This window comes from Oryzias melastigma, linkage group LG17 (genome assembly GCF_002922805.2).
Source record: "Oryzias melastigma strain HK-1 linkage group LG17, ASM292280v2, whole genome shotgun sequence".
Classification (NCBI taxonomy): domain Eukaryota; kingdom Metazoa; phylum Chordata; class Actinopteri; order Beloniformes; family Adrianichthyidae; genus Oryzias; species Oryzias melastigma.
Genome location: NC_050528.1, coordinates 20,034,884 through 20,049,657, shown reverse-complemented (window position 1 = coordinate 20,049,657; position 14,774 = coordinate 20,034,884). Strand labels below are relative to the sequence as shown.

Here is a 14,774-nt window from a genome sequence, read left to right as displayed (position 1 = left end):
GATTTCTCTTTGCTATTGAAATTATGACTTCAGTGTGTGGTGGATTTAAAAAAAATACGATACTCTAAAGCACAGTGTGACCTATTTCAGCTGCAGGAGACTTTCACTTGGGCAGGTTACTTAAAATAAGACAGAAAAGACGTGTCACAGCTGCTCTTTTTTCCCTCTTTTCTTCATTCTGTTAAAAAAGAACATGAACCGTGGGGAGGAAAGAGGATGTACTGCCAAAACATGAGCAGAGTGTTCTGTTGCTTTGCCTCCAACATGAAAGTGTGCAACTTGCTCTACAAACTTTAAGTCGGAAGCTGCATAATGACAGCAGCAGCAAAAAAAGTAGAGCTGGGAGAAAAACATGATGCAAGGTTTGGTAATTATTTTGGTCCATAACACTCAGATTACACTTTGTTTTGTGTAAAGCAAAATATGAATAATCAAAAAGATTATTGGGATTATATCAATTAAATCCACTACAGAATTTATTTTTCTTATAGCTTCCTCCTCTCTTTAAAGACCTGATCATCATTTGATCCAAGTTTAAATGGTTCCCATTGTTTTTAAATTTATAATTATGCCAATTTTAGCCATAATTTATAACTTTAAGTTGTTTCTAGGACATACTTTCTGCAAAGCAGCAGTACTTCATTAGAAATGTGCCTCTGAGTCAAATGGATGCATCAGAATGGTGCAGAGCCTAGTATATTTTTTATGTCACAAATACATTATTTTTCATGATTTACTATTTGAATAAATATTAAGAAATTCACTTTTAAAGTAAATGTTCTTCATATATATCCTTCATCAGAAAAGCGCATGTTAAAAACACCTGAAACATCCTTTTCATCAGAGTAGGTCTTTAGGTTCCCATTTAAATTACCATTTGGCAAACCAAAGGGAGGCCTAACAGTGGAAATTTAAGCACAGATCAGCTTCTGGCTGCTGCTGAGGAGAGAAAGATCCGTGGTCGTCCGTCGTCGTCTGCTGACTTGGACTGAACATCCATCTTTCTTCCCTGCTGACATCTGAACTGAATTCCCCATCTGCAGTTTGGAAATAAAAAAGGGGGATCTGCTGATCCGCAACCAAATCAAAGTTCCCTTCTGTCACTCCGTGCTGCTGAACAAAACAGATGATCAATTTTGTGAGCAGAACCAAAATAGAAGAAAATATTAATGGAGTTGGACACAAACTCAGCTGGAGGGGGCGAGGGGGGGGGGTGGATTATCTGACCAGACACTGAAATAAATAACACAGCATCCTCCGTTTCACAAACTAAATGAAGAAAAAAATGTTTTTGATACATTTTTGCTTTAGTTATTCCTGCCCTGGTGTATGAAGGTGAAGCAAAATTCTGATTTAACAGTAAATTTACTAATAAAAACATCAACATTTTAAATTCCTGTGGAGTTCCATGTTCACTCTCACTGGATCCTCAGACTTTTTGTCTTGTGTAAATGTTTTATAATGGAACAAAATGAGCCAGTTGTCTTTGATTCACGATGGGCATTTTTCTGTTTATCATGAGCAAAATGACAAAGCTTACATCAGTGATCAGAGGCTAAACAACAGGACATCTGAATATTCATCACTTTCTTAAGGCCAACTGACGATCACAACAAACTGTTAGGAGATTACACAGGAAACTCCACTCAGTTTAGGATCAGAGGTGGGGTTCTGGGTAAAAAACAAGAAAATGAAGGACTAAACTTTTCAGCTGATGGAACAAAACTTCATTTTTAAAAAAGGAAAAAAATAGTTCAGTCACATCACAGCATATCAACTTACTTTTAAAAATTTAAAGTGATTCTTTTCACCTGGAAAAATGGAAAAAAAAAAGAAAAAAAAGAACGAGAGGTCTTAAAGTGAGTGGAGTTTCAAACAGCTCTGCAGGAAAAGGCGGGCACAGATGGCCAAACGGAGTCACATTTTCCCCCAACGACTGACAGCACAGCATGTCGACATTCAGGAAATTTTAATACAAACACAAACATTTTTTTTTTTTTTTAAGTGAAGGCAGACGTGAACCTCACACACATAGAATGAACAGCTGAAGTGACACGATCACTGAAACAGACATTCAAGCTAGGTCCTTTTATTGAAAATGATGCTTCGCTCGTCTCCGTGTGTCAGCCCTGATTACCTCTGAGTTTGCTGCAGAGACGACGTGAAACGCCGAGTCATGATGACCTGCACGCCCTTTAAATAAAGAGTATCTGAAATGTCTGGTTCCAAACTCATCCAAAAATTGATTTCTGTTGATCCGACAGCGCCCACATTAAAAACACAATTAACAAAAATTGATAAAATCTAAAAAATACATGTTTACCTGTAGTGCAATAAACTCTGAGAGAACCTTCCAAACTAAATCCACCCTTAAGTTAAACTGTGTTGATCATCACAGAAGAAGACGTTTATAGTGTATACACACGAACATAAAGAAAACTTTGCCCTGCTGCTGTAGCCGAATTCTTTTCCTCTTTAGTTCTGAAGGAATGCCACAGAGCCGGTTTCCTTCAGCCGACATGCAGGACAGTTCTTCAGACCTTCTTTGGTGACAGAAATCAGTACAATCAGACATGACTCGTCTCATCGGCCACACAGAAATATCCAACTTAACAACAGGGTGTTTCTTTGAACCTTGAAGTTTGGGGAATTCCTCTAAAAAAGCTGAATGTTTTCTGCTTTTACTGTCACCGAGTTAACAATTGAGTCCGTCTTATTTGTTTAGATATTTTCAAATGTGGTCGATTGGGTTTACAGAATGAGAAATCACAGATGTACTTCTTCCAGTAAATACAAACCGTTCTGTCATGATGATCCAGAGCCGTTTGAAAGTCAGACCAGCGCCGATTCTTCAAGTGAATCGACGTTTAACTTCTAATCCCTCTGAACTTTAAAGTCAGTCTTCGGCGATAACGGTTACAGCAGCCTGTTCTTTCAAAATTCCAGTCCAGGCAGAGGTGCTTGGAAACCCCGTCTTGCAGGGGGAGACGTTCTTTCCTCTCTACTGGAAGCGTTGTGACGTGCTGTAAACTTGGTGAAAAGTTAATGACCTTTGAGCAGAGGGAGGGGAGATGAACTCCAGTTCAACAGTTTTACTTTTCCCTTCACCATCCCCACCCTTCTGTCATTCCCGCCGTCTCTTTCGGAGGCATTGGTGAAAAGAAGCGTCCCGCTGCAACATGATGAGGAGTGAAGGTGCCAGCAGAGGGAGGAGGAGGAGGAGGAGGAGGAGGCAGTGTTACCATATGTGAGATTCACAGTGAGTCATTTTGATGACACCGACCCCTCCACCTAACCGCCGGTAGTTCATTCCTCCGTACAACCTGGAAAAACGTAGAGAAACAAAAAGTTTTTGGTCAGGTTTAATCCAAACTTAGGACAAATCAAAGAAAATTCTTTAACCCTTTAATCAATCAATCAATTTATCATTTATATAGCACATTCAAAAGCAGGAGCGACCAAATTGCTGGACAGAAAATAAAATATGAATAAAATCAATTAAAATACAAAAATAAAGGAAACAAGAAAATCACTGAATAAAAAAAAATAGAGCGTTTGCCTTCAACTGGACAGAAACTGCTTTACAATTTACAGAATGATCCAAAAATCTCCCTTTCAAGAAGCTCTAACACAAATTAAATCATCCAGACAAACAAAACCACTTGTGCTGGTTTATTAGATTTTAAACTATTATTATATCCTAAAAAAACTGATACATTTCCTAAAGTTTTTAAGGAAAATTTTGCTGAAAATACAAATCTGTTATTGCTTTTTTTTGTTATTTGACACAACTTAAGCATCTAAAAGATTAAAAAAAAGCTCATTCTGAAAAAAAAGAGGCAATTTTATTCATTAAAACAGATTTTGAGAGATTCTGTGATGCATAAAAAAAAGAAGGGCCAATCAGAGTTGATTATTCAGCAGTGTGTTAGGATAACATTTGTTGTTTTTTGGCCTCATGAAAACGAAATGAATGGAATATTTTTCTCATAAGGAAAAAGTTGCTGAAAATAAAAATCTCTTTATTTCACACAATTCAAGCATCTAGAACATAAAAAATTACAATTTCTTGAGTGATTTTAGAAGTAAAAGTTATTCTGGAAATATTTTACTGTAACACATTTTGAGAGATTGTGATGAATAAAGAAAACAACTGTTACTATTAAAGGTTTAAAAACATTTTTTTTACATGTGCCACTGAAAAAGTTCCCATTACCTCCATGTGTTGGCGTCCGGGTCGTAGACTTCTATCGTTTTTAAATACGTCGTCCCATCAAAGCCCCCGACTGCCATCAGCTGGCCGTTCACCACGGCCAAACCCACCTACGCAGAGGCACCAATTACACGTCCGCCTCCCACAACAGGCTTTCATGTTGGAAAAGCACACTCACCCCGCTCCGCCTGGACGTCATGGCAACGACAGGAGACCACTGATTGGTCCGAGGGTTGTAACGCTCGGCGCTGCTCAGCTCCGTGGTGTCGTCTCTCCCTCCGACGGAGTAAATCATGTCCTGGTAGACCGCACAGCCGAGGTGCTTCCTCCGGGTTCCCATGGGAGACACGGTGTGCCAGCGGTTTTCTTGTGGGTTGTATCGCTCCACTGAGAGCCAGGAAAACAGAGTTGAACGCAAAACCTTAGCTGGACATCAGAGGTATAACTCTTCATAGACATTAAACTGAGTATTTCACCTGTATTTAATGGAGATGTCCCATCAGACCCCCCGACAGCATAAAGAAATCCTCCCAAGACGGCAACAGCAACACCCAGTCTCCTGGTGCTCATGGAGGCCACTCGAGTCCATTTGTTCTCCTTTGGGTCATACCTGCAGCCGTGACAACATACAGACTAGGAATAAAAACCTGGCATCAGAAGATTATGACGTTCACATTCTCCACTGATGAATCTCTCAATTGAATACAAACGTTTGAAGTTTCCATGTGAAAAATATCCAATCCAACCTTAAGCAAGGAGGCATTGGGTCCCATTTATAGAGTCGGCCATGGATTTGAACTCACAACCTTCCAGTTTCAGGGCAGACACTCTACCACAAGGCCACTGAGTTGGTATCTGACTGCCATAAATCTTGGTTAAAAAATCAGGATCATTAAAAGTTGTTTTAAATATTGTTTTCACAATGTTTCCAGACCATTAGCATGTACAGCCTTAGCAGAAGTGCCTCACCTCCACCCATCTGGTTAACAAACGGTGAATTATAAACTGCTGAGCTTAGTGTTGGAATGCAACCACCACCTTTGCATAATTTGTGACTTCAGCTGAAACATTCCTGGCATCTATTTTCTGCAGCAGCTGAGGACTCAGCATTGTGACGATGGAGTAAACAGCAGCTAGTGTAATGGTGTTTGCTCAGTTAATGCAGAACTGATGCATCAAAAAAAAGTGCTAAAAAAATGAGTTTTTAAAATTATTTTAGCTAAAAATGGCATAATTGTAATTTAAAAACTATTTTAAAATAGATCAAAAGATGATTATTCTGTTTTTTTAATGAAATGTGAAAAGATAAGGTGCTAAACTACTAAAAATCATTAAAAAGCTGCAGTTTATTAGATTCATTTATACCAGAAAAAAAAAAAAAGAGAGGAAATGTGAATAAATGCATTCCATCTTTCACCTTTCAACAATATTTAGGCAGGACACTCCATCCTGTCCGCCCACAGCGTATAGATAACCACCAAGCACAGCAACGCCCACACTGGTGCGACACGTGCTGGTGGGGGCCACATCACTGCTCCACTGGTTCGTCTTTGGATCATACCTGGATGGTAAAAAAATAAAGTCACCAATGACGAACAGAAGAACTGATGAGAGAAAAATACGAGACTGAAGTAACAACCTTTCCACAGAGTTGAGATAAGACGAGCCGTCATGACCTCCCACTGCGTAAAGCAGGTCATCCAAGACGCTGACCCCAACTCCGCACCGCCGCTTGCTCATGGACGCTACCATGCGCCACTCGTTAGTCTGCGGGTCGTAGCGCTCCACGCTGGAAATGGCGTCTCCACTGCACCAGCCGCCGACTGACCAACAAAGAGCAAAATGATTTAACATGGAAATGAACAGCTTAACATTTCATTTTGATTTCTGGAAATAACGTTGTTTCTTAAATGCTTTAAGTAAATTCTGGAATTTGTTTTTAATTTTTAAAATGTAATGTTTTTTTTATCATTTGTTTTGATTTTTTATTTTTTTTTTCATTGTTGTGATCATTATGATTCTTTTTTGTAATTTGTTGATTTGCACTTCAGGGCCAACCTGCAAAAAGAACCTCTCCACATCGGATGGGTTTCCTGGGCCGGGTTCTGGGGCCCTGCATCAGCGGCCTCTCCTGTGGCAGAAGCAGGTAGTTCTTGGCTTCGTCTACCAGGTCTCTGAGAAAAGGCAGAAAGACAAAATGTTTTGAGTGAATATCTTGATACTGTTGCTTTAATAAACAACAGTTTTTATCTTAGAGTTAAGTTTTGGATGCAGATCTTTAACATGCAATAACCTCCACTCACCTGCACTCTTCATCGCTTTTGATGAGTGGGTCTGAACCCACAGTTCCGACTAGAAACTTGGGGCTGAGCAGCGGCAGGCGGACGTGCTGCAGAACCTGCAGAGAAAGGTGAAAGTGGGCTCACACATCATAAGTAACTCGAGTTACTTTCTAAACAGAAACACTATGGGGTTTGCTTCTGACAAAAAGATTTATTTTCTCCAGTAACAGACCTGTGGCAGCTGAGGCCGGCGCTCCTGGATGCTGTATTTGACCCAGGCCATGACAGCATTGAAGACCTGCTCTTCACTGCGTACGTTCAGCTCGTCGCTGGAGATGATGTCAATCAGCTGGTTGGCAGGCAGCAGCATGAACTCTTCACTTTCCATAACCTACAGGGCAACACAGAGTTTCTTTAAGTCTCTCCTCGTCCACCACTGAATCAAAACCAATTTCACTTCTGTCTCTTGTTTGGATTTTGCAGCTACAGGAACAGAATGAAGTCGACGGTTCAGAAAAAAACTGCATCAATGGAAACCATGAACTGTACTCAGCCAATGCTTTTCTGTGGATGGGATTTCTTAACCTTCCTCTGGTGTTCGGGTCGCCACCGACCCGTTTTCAAGTTTTAAATGCATTAAAAAACATGTAAATTAGTTTATTGCGTCAAGGCTTTTTGACTTTGTCAAGAATCTCTATTTCAACAAAATAAAACAAAAAAAATCTTTTCACTAAATTATAAAATGCTCTGGTTGAAATTATGACCTTTGTGTTGTTCGGGTCGGTTTCGACCCAGTTATAAAAGTAAGATCATAAAGCAATAATTAGAACCAAAACTTAAATCATAAGTGCACTGTCAGCCAAAACACTGACAGCCAGCTCCTCAACCAATCATGTGAGCTTTTGGGGATTCTCATTTTGCCCTGTTTTCCAGTATACCTTCAAAAAAACAAAACAAACAAAGATGGGAATGTCCAGACATGTTACGTCAATTCACTAATTTGAGTGGTCATTAGACTTGCAGTGCACATCTCTAATTTCAGCTGAATACCTCATGATGAACATGGCAGGGCAGCTGCTGCAAATGTCATCAAAATGACCCCTGGAATCACAAGGTTTGCTGTGACAAGAGTCAGTGACATCAAGACATTTTTTGAGCTATTTATGCCATTGTCACTAAAAAGAGTCAGCATTGCTATGACAAACTTGGAAGGAAAAAAAGTCCATGGTGACATGTGGAAAGACATTGATGAGGAATACCTGGATGCCTATATTGGTGTTCTTCTTGCTGGAGTGTACAGATCCTGCAATGAGGCCACTGATCTTTTGGATGCATCGACAGGCAGAAATATTTTCCGTGCAACAATGTCACTTCAGACCTTTCGCATGATATCAAGAATCCTTAGATTTGACAACAGATACCAGAGCAAGATCAGACAAGCTTGCCCCCATCAGGGATGTCTTGGAGAGATGGACGCAGCTCCTTCCACAGATGTTCAACCCAGGGCCAGAGGTGACACTGGATGCCCCTTCCGGCAATATATACCCAGTATTTACATACGTACATACATACTCCGTCCACGCCATAAGCAACACAAAGAGCATCCGCAACAGCATCCTCCACAGCCAGCCCTGCCTCAACACCAACCAGAACAGCCACAATCCCACTCAGGCCACCTGATTCTAAAAGAAAGAGGTGTCAAGTCTGCCCAAGCAGTTAAGGATAGAAAGAAAAACGTATTGTGCTTCAAGTGCAAGAAATATCTCTGCAAAGAACACACTAAAAGTGTCACTTTTTGCCACACATACCTCTAAACACACACATACACATGCATGTTCTTGCACACAGAGACGTTTACTCTGATTTGGTATTTTGGTTTGATTTGATGGATTGGTTGTCATTTGTTTGACCTTGCAAATCTATGTTTTTTGCTATGACCTGTTCTGCTTTTCATTTTGTGTTTATATTAACGTTCTATTGCTAAAAAAATACTTTTTTGCCTTTTTCTTGAAATAAATATATATGGGTCAAAATTGACCCGTAACACCATAGATGTTACTATAGTTAATAATATTAAAATGAAAAATTAAATAAAACAAATTAATTTAAAAGATGTGTTCTAATAGTGCTTAGTAATAGTCAGATAACACAACAACCTTTTATTTATTTATATGACTCTGTTGAGGTTAATTTTACCATTTTTTAAATTGAAATCGAGGGGTATACTGACAAAAAAAGGCCCAGAGGCCCACAACAAAAATATTAAAACCAATATTTTCATGGATATGGAAGCCTAACAAGGTAACCAAGAGATGAGAAACAAATTGGATGATAGCTAATTGTTTTTAGTGTATTTTACAGCTGAAATAAGACACGGGTCAAAACCGACCCGTTAACATCAGAGATGGTAGCAGAAAGCGAACACAAGAGGAAGGTTAAAGGGTAAAGGCTGCAACAAATACAACCTGTAATTCCTAAATTTGGTACTTGTTCTCTTTTACAGAAGCCATTAATTATCAGTTACCTTCTAAGGTAACAAACTCAAAATCAACACTTAGGAAGTATTTATAGAACTCAACTTCTGCCACTATACCAGAGGTCTGCATGTACAAATGCCCTTTCAAGTAGAATTCTCACTGACAACAACCCAGCAGGAGCCACAAAGTCTTACTTCACCCTTTAGAGAGATGAGATTTAGACTCATGTTATTGTTGCTATAATGTTCAACATAAATGAACAATTGGGTTTTGGGGTCATAAATTATTAAGAGAAAATAACCTTTTTTCAAAATATGAAATGTTTATAACTTTGAGAGACTTCCTTTCAAAGTAAAAGAGACTCTGAGAGTCATCTTTAAGCAACAAAATTAAAAAGTAGTAGGTAGTGTAATGTCAGCAGTGATTTGCGTTTACTGTAAACAAACAGCTTCCTTAAAGTTCTTCTCCAACTATATTTTTTTCCATTGTAAAATTGTTCCCAGTGGTCTTTTAATTATGATTATATCGATTTAACCTAAATCAAAAAGCCTGTGTCATTTTTAAAGACATATTTTCTGCAGAGCTGCTGGAGTTCATTAGAAATTCAGCTTTGGCTGTAGATTTTCTGTAGTAAACGGAGCTAAAAAAATCTGTCAAAACGTTTTCAGTCAACTTTCATTCGAGCTTTATGGATTGTTGGAGTATTATGAGTATTGTGGTCAGGAACCTCATAGTGTGGTAAGTTACTTTTACTATTTACTTATGATTTTACAGTTACTTTATGAAATTAAAACTTTTTTTTCCTTTTACCAGAGAGCCACAAAAGAGCACTAAACTGACAAAACTGGATAGACTGTAACAAATTACTCAAAAAAAAAAAGACGATACTAATACAGCCTTACAGGATGGAGCGTCTTTCATCCTCCCGTATCATTTTCTTTTGCATTAGTGCTCTCACCTCCTGAAAATTGTGCTGGGTGAACTTGTCTGCGATGCGCAGCAGCTCCCTGCAGGAGTGCGTGTCTGCGAACGCCCTGATGCCCAGGCAGTTGGATGGATCCAGCTGCCTTTTGAGGAACTCACAGCAGGCCTCCTGGATCTCAGCCAGCTGGAGAAGGCAGGCGGCGGGGAGCAGCGTCTGGACGTTTCCCTCCTCTACAATCACCTGGGAGAACAAAAGAGTTTTAAAGGTTTTAGTGATGCATTAAAAAATTAAATCTATCATGCAGCATGTGTAGTTCTACCTAGATATGAGGTCTCTAAAGATCTTTTATAGGATCTATTCAAATTTTAAGAGGGCATCTTAGTCCACTCTGAGCAAATAAATGACTGTCATGTGCTTGATCATCAAAATGTCTGCAGATTCTTCAGGAGAGGAGAAGCTGCACATAGAGGTTTAAAGCTCATCTTTTTAGTTTAGCTTTTACATGTACATGTTTTTATTTGATTTTACACATTTTTAGATTGTACTTGCAGGATGTGTATGTGTGCTGGATTTTTTTATGCTTTAATGTGTCTTTATTTACTTTTTATTATGATTGCTTTTTCTACTTTTTGTCTTACTGTTATTTATCTTATTGTATAAAGCACTTCGAGATGCTTGAAAGCAAGAGAAGTCTGTATAAATAAAGTTGAATTTGAATTTAATGAAATATATAAATGTGCATGAAATAATGCTGTGAATCTTGACCCCATTTTCTAATTTGTCAAAGTTAAAACAATAAAAAACAGGATATGAACTTAAAACAAGGAGGCTCATTTTTTTCTCCAACTATGACTCCATACATTTACTTTGTTTCGATTAAAGATAAGGACAAAAAGTGAGTCAAATTGGCTTATTTTTTAAAGCCAAAATATTCCTGTAAAGTATTTTAAAGTTGCTTTAAAGATGCATTTTATTGAAGAATATCAACAAACATATTTTTCACCCTTTAGCTTCATCGTGGAACTGCTTGAAAATGTGCTTCAAGTGTTTGCTCTTACCTGGGAGGTGTAGGCAAAGTCAATAAGCAGCTCCATGGCCCTCTCATCGATGTCCCGGATCACCACTTCAGTCTGTCTGCTCTCTGCCAGCTCTCCCGTAAACATCGCCCTAAAAAACACCAGCCAAACACACACTTTACTGTTCCAGCCAACTCTGTTGGTTTCACAGAGAGGAAGGTCGGCATGACTCCACAGTCTCCTCTCCTACCTGAAGTAAGGGCTGCAGGCCGACAGGATCACACGGTGAGCGTAAATCTTCTTGGCGCCCACCACCAGCACCACGTCACAGAGTTCTCTGTGCTTCCTCAGCAGGTTGATCACTTCCAGGGTCTGCCGTGGGTGTTTGTCTGAGACGTAAGGCATGCGCGCTGGCTGGGGGACCCCTTCAGGGAGCTTGTTGGGGTCCCCCAGAGTACAGCGACTGGTGATGTCCATTCCAGTAGTGTCTTGACGTGCGCTAGTGGCCCTTGATGGGAAAAGCAGAATTTATTAGTTACTATATGTATGATATGTGTCACAAAACTTTGACTAAAATGCATAGGTCACACTTCAGTTGTTTCTTATTCATTTTAAGAGTGTTCCCAGTGGTCTTTTAATTAGGATTATGTTGTTTTCCCAGCTCAGATGAGGAAAACTAAGACGTTCATGGATCTATTGGTCTGCAAATGGATGCAATAGAATGGAGCGGAGCAGGGAGCTTGTAGCCAGTACAGAATATTTTTACATGACAGTTTGTCATCTGCTTCTGATTTTAAGTAAAGAAATAGTCAGAAAAAACATTTTAGGCTTAATTTTCTATACATATGCCTTTCATAATGAGAAAAACTCCAAAAGAACATATTAAAAACACCAAAATCAAAATTTTAATCAGAATGCATGTATAGACAGACTTAAAAGCACATTTAGCAAAAGACAAAAACTCGAAAATCTAGTTTAAAACATTAAAATCAAATGAGATTTTTTTATCCAAGTCATTCACGTTAATGTAAGAGAATAGATTTCTCTGATGTTTTTTAAACTGTTACTGTTGTTGCGTGTTAATAACACTTTTAACCTAAATAACAAATCCAGTCCAGTTCTAAAAGATCAACTAAGTAGAGGAAACAGAAGCTAAGGAAGCAGGGCAATGTTCATTTTCAGCAATTATATAAAAGGAAGACACAAAATATATATTGCATATTACCAGCATACAGTGATGACACAAAACTGGAATATAACTAAACCCGGAGAGCAAGAATAAAATTAAATATACTGGAGTCAGTGACCATCAGACGTAGCATAAGGTGTAACCATATCCACACAAGTCCGTCCTCCCGATGCATCCCGACCGCCTTTTTAAAGCTGTTGACACAGGAACCAACCAAGGCTTCCTGGCATCAACTTTAACAGCTGTCACCCTCGAGAGGCTCAGACATTTTTCAGCAAAACCTTTGAAACTTGTTTCCATTTTAGCACAATCTTTACAAAGCAGTTCGTTTTACTGTATCACCTAAATGAGAGCATGAATAATTAGGAGGTGTGTGATGTCATGTCACTTAAGCCAAGTCTGACAGATGGACTCCACATCAGCTGTGACACTTAAAGGGCAGAGCTGACTGTCAAACTCCTGAACAAAGTCTATATTTACCAGACAGCATGGAGCAAACCAAAGATGTCATGAAGGGGAAACGACACATTACCATCATGTAACATAGTTATAACAGTGATAAAGACATCTGAAACAACAGACCCGGGACGTTTTTGGAACATTTAGATAAATCTATCAAACTGTTTCCCTTTAACTTCTAAAACATTCAGGAAATTTTAAAATATTATAAGCAAACCAATTTTTAACAGAATTTTTAATCAATAAATTGACAGGTTGTCATGGAAGTGTTATTAATCAAATCCCAATTTGGTCTTGAAAAATAAAAATATTCATATCACATTAGGACAAACTGGGTTTATTTTGACTTGGAGCTTTTTAGATCAACTACTATCTAATCTAAAATTCAAACTAAGATCTTGCTTCGCTTTAAGCAAAAGACTTTTATAATATATTATTTTTTTTAATAGCAACAATTATTATTATTTTTCCCCCCAGATAACCAAGTTCACCCTTCAACATGCTGGACAGATTTCCATAGAACAGTGACGGCACATCTACCTTCGCATTGGCTTTGCGTCCATGGATTGAAGAAAAACTTTTGGTCCAACACCTTCAAATCAGCCTGTAAAGATAAAAAACGAAAATGTGATTTTTCCACTGCATGTGAACCTTCTAAAATGTATTTATATAATTGAATTAAAATCCCTACAGTGTAAATACGCCTACAGGGACTAAATAAACTCATGTGTAGCTGTCTTCTCCTTGTAATCTCTCCTTAACCGATGTGTTCCAGTATTTAGTAAAGATAATAAAAACAAACTGACCACAGAACTAGCTGGACTTTGTGTTGATACAATCATCTTTACTCATCATCAGCTGTCCTCCAGCATATAAAACCACAGCCGATTTGGAAATATGTTTACCAGGAAAACATGATTCATTTATTATAATCTACAGATTTAACATTTAATACTATGGAGTAAACACTTATTTTATGCTAGGGGTACAGTTTTATTTTTATTTACTAACTCTTGATGTTCAAAGTAGCTGAGAATCAAATCTCAAACAAAAAGTCCCAACTTTAGATTGTATTTCACAAATCCTGCCAAAGTATGAAGACGATCTGGAGTTAAACACAGACTGTGGTGCTGCCAAGACGATTGAAGGGAAGTTCACGGCTTTGAGTAATGGGGAACGGCCACTTCATTAAATATAGAACAAGGCTGCGACCAAAGACTCGCTGGACAGGCTTCATCTGGAGAAAGCTAAACACAGAGATTTTGTTTTATTTATTTACTTTAGACAAGACAGTCCTCTCTTACTGATTTCACCGTTTCTGCCTGTGTCGATTATTTTAGCGTTCTTTCTTTGTCCTTGGCTGTGCATTCCTAACTGCTAAGCATGGAGCTTAGCATACAAGCTAGCACGACTGCTAGCTTCGAATGATAGGCTTTCTATTTCCATTTTATTTTCAATAGAAAAACATTAGTGGCTTGGGTAGAAATATTTAATGTAATTCATAATAATTTCTTGTAAGAGGGACCATTACTGACTTCACTTTGAAGCTCGTTTGGTGCTAACAGTGCGGTAGGAAGTTCACTTCGGACTCCTTTTAGTGTAACTATTAGCGTCAAAGTTAGCACATTACATCTAATTATGCATTTGTTACGAATTTGTTAAACTAATTAAGGTATTGTTGGCTATTTGAGCCACCTTTACGTTAGCTAAGGAAACAAACACTGCATAAGATGTATGCTAACGACGGTTTTGACAACACGAAACTACAGGAACTACAGAAAAAAGCTGCGCTGCAAAAAAAGAGAGAATGCGTAAGGATTGTTTTACCTTATATTTCCATCACAAACTGACAGAAAAGCCACACAGCTGCCCGGTGTTTACAATTCTCTGTTGTTGCTAAAAGCTGTTGGACTTCTTCCTCTCAAATGCGCATGTCGCCAACGCAGAGCTTCTTCCGGAGGCGACGCTTTCAAAATAAAGCAATGACGTCAATCTGAATCGTCATAAAATTTGGAAACTGGAATTTGAGCCATATTTAAAATTAATTTCTGTGCCAAAACATACAAAGGCTAAAAAAAATATTAACATATGTAAATCCTTAGGACTAGTTACATAAATTAACTCTAGCATTTTTAATTGTATTTAATTTTATTTATACATTTTTGTCCTTCCTCTGTGGATTTTTAATTTAGTTATTCTTTATCACAGTTTGT

General features: G+C 38.4%; 1 protein-coding gene across 1 annotated transcript; it reads right to left on the bottom strand.

Annotated features, from left to right (window-relative positions):
* Window positions 1-1,490: 1,490 nt before the first annotated feature.
* klhl20 (kelch-like family member 20) lies at window positions 1,491-14,540 on the bottom strand. Its single transcript, XM_024273761.2, has 14 exons — window positions 14,389-14,540; window positions 13,102-13,165; window positions 11,164-11,421; window positions 10,956-11,064; window positions 9,931-10,137; window positions 6,728-6,886; window positions 6,517-6,611; window positions 6,272-6,387; window positions 5,853-6,036; window positions 5,631-5,774; window positions 4,690-4,823; window positions 4,392-4,600; window positions 4,217-4,323; window positions 1,491-3,323 (listed from the first exon to the last, which is right to left on the bottom strand). Exons 2-14 carry the CDS (start codon window positions 13,122-13,124, stop codon window positions 3,239-3,241), a joined length of 1,830 nt encoding a protein of 609 aa, XP_024129529.1. The 5' UTR covers window positions 13,125-13,165; window positions 14,389-14,540; the 3' UTR covers window positions 1,491-3,238.
* Between the last annotated feature and the right edge of the window lie 234 nt (window positions 14,541-14,774).

What these genes read in the sequence shown, in the direction of transcription:
- klhl20 (XM_024273761.2), bottom strand. Translation starts at nt 13,124, where the DNA reads ATGGACGCAAAGCCAATGCGAAG. An exon ending in GCCGGCCTCAGCTGCCACAG is followed by an intron (nt 6,612 to 6,727) that starts GTCTGTTACTGG and finishes CTTTCTCTGCAG; the next exon opens with GTTCTGCAGCACGTCCGCCT. An exon ending in TGACGTCCAGGCGGAGCGGG is followed by an intron (nt 4,324 to 4,391) that starts GTGAGTGTGCTT and finishes GCCTCTGCGTAG; the next exon opens with GTGGGTTTGGCCGTGGTGAA.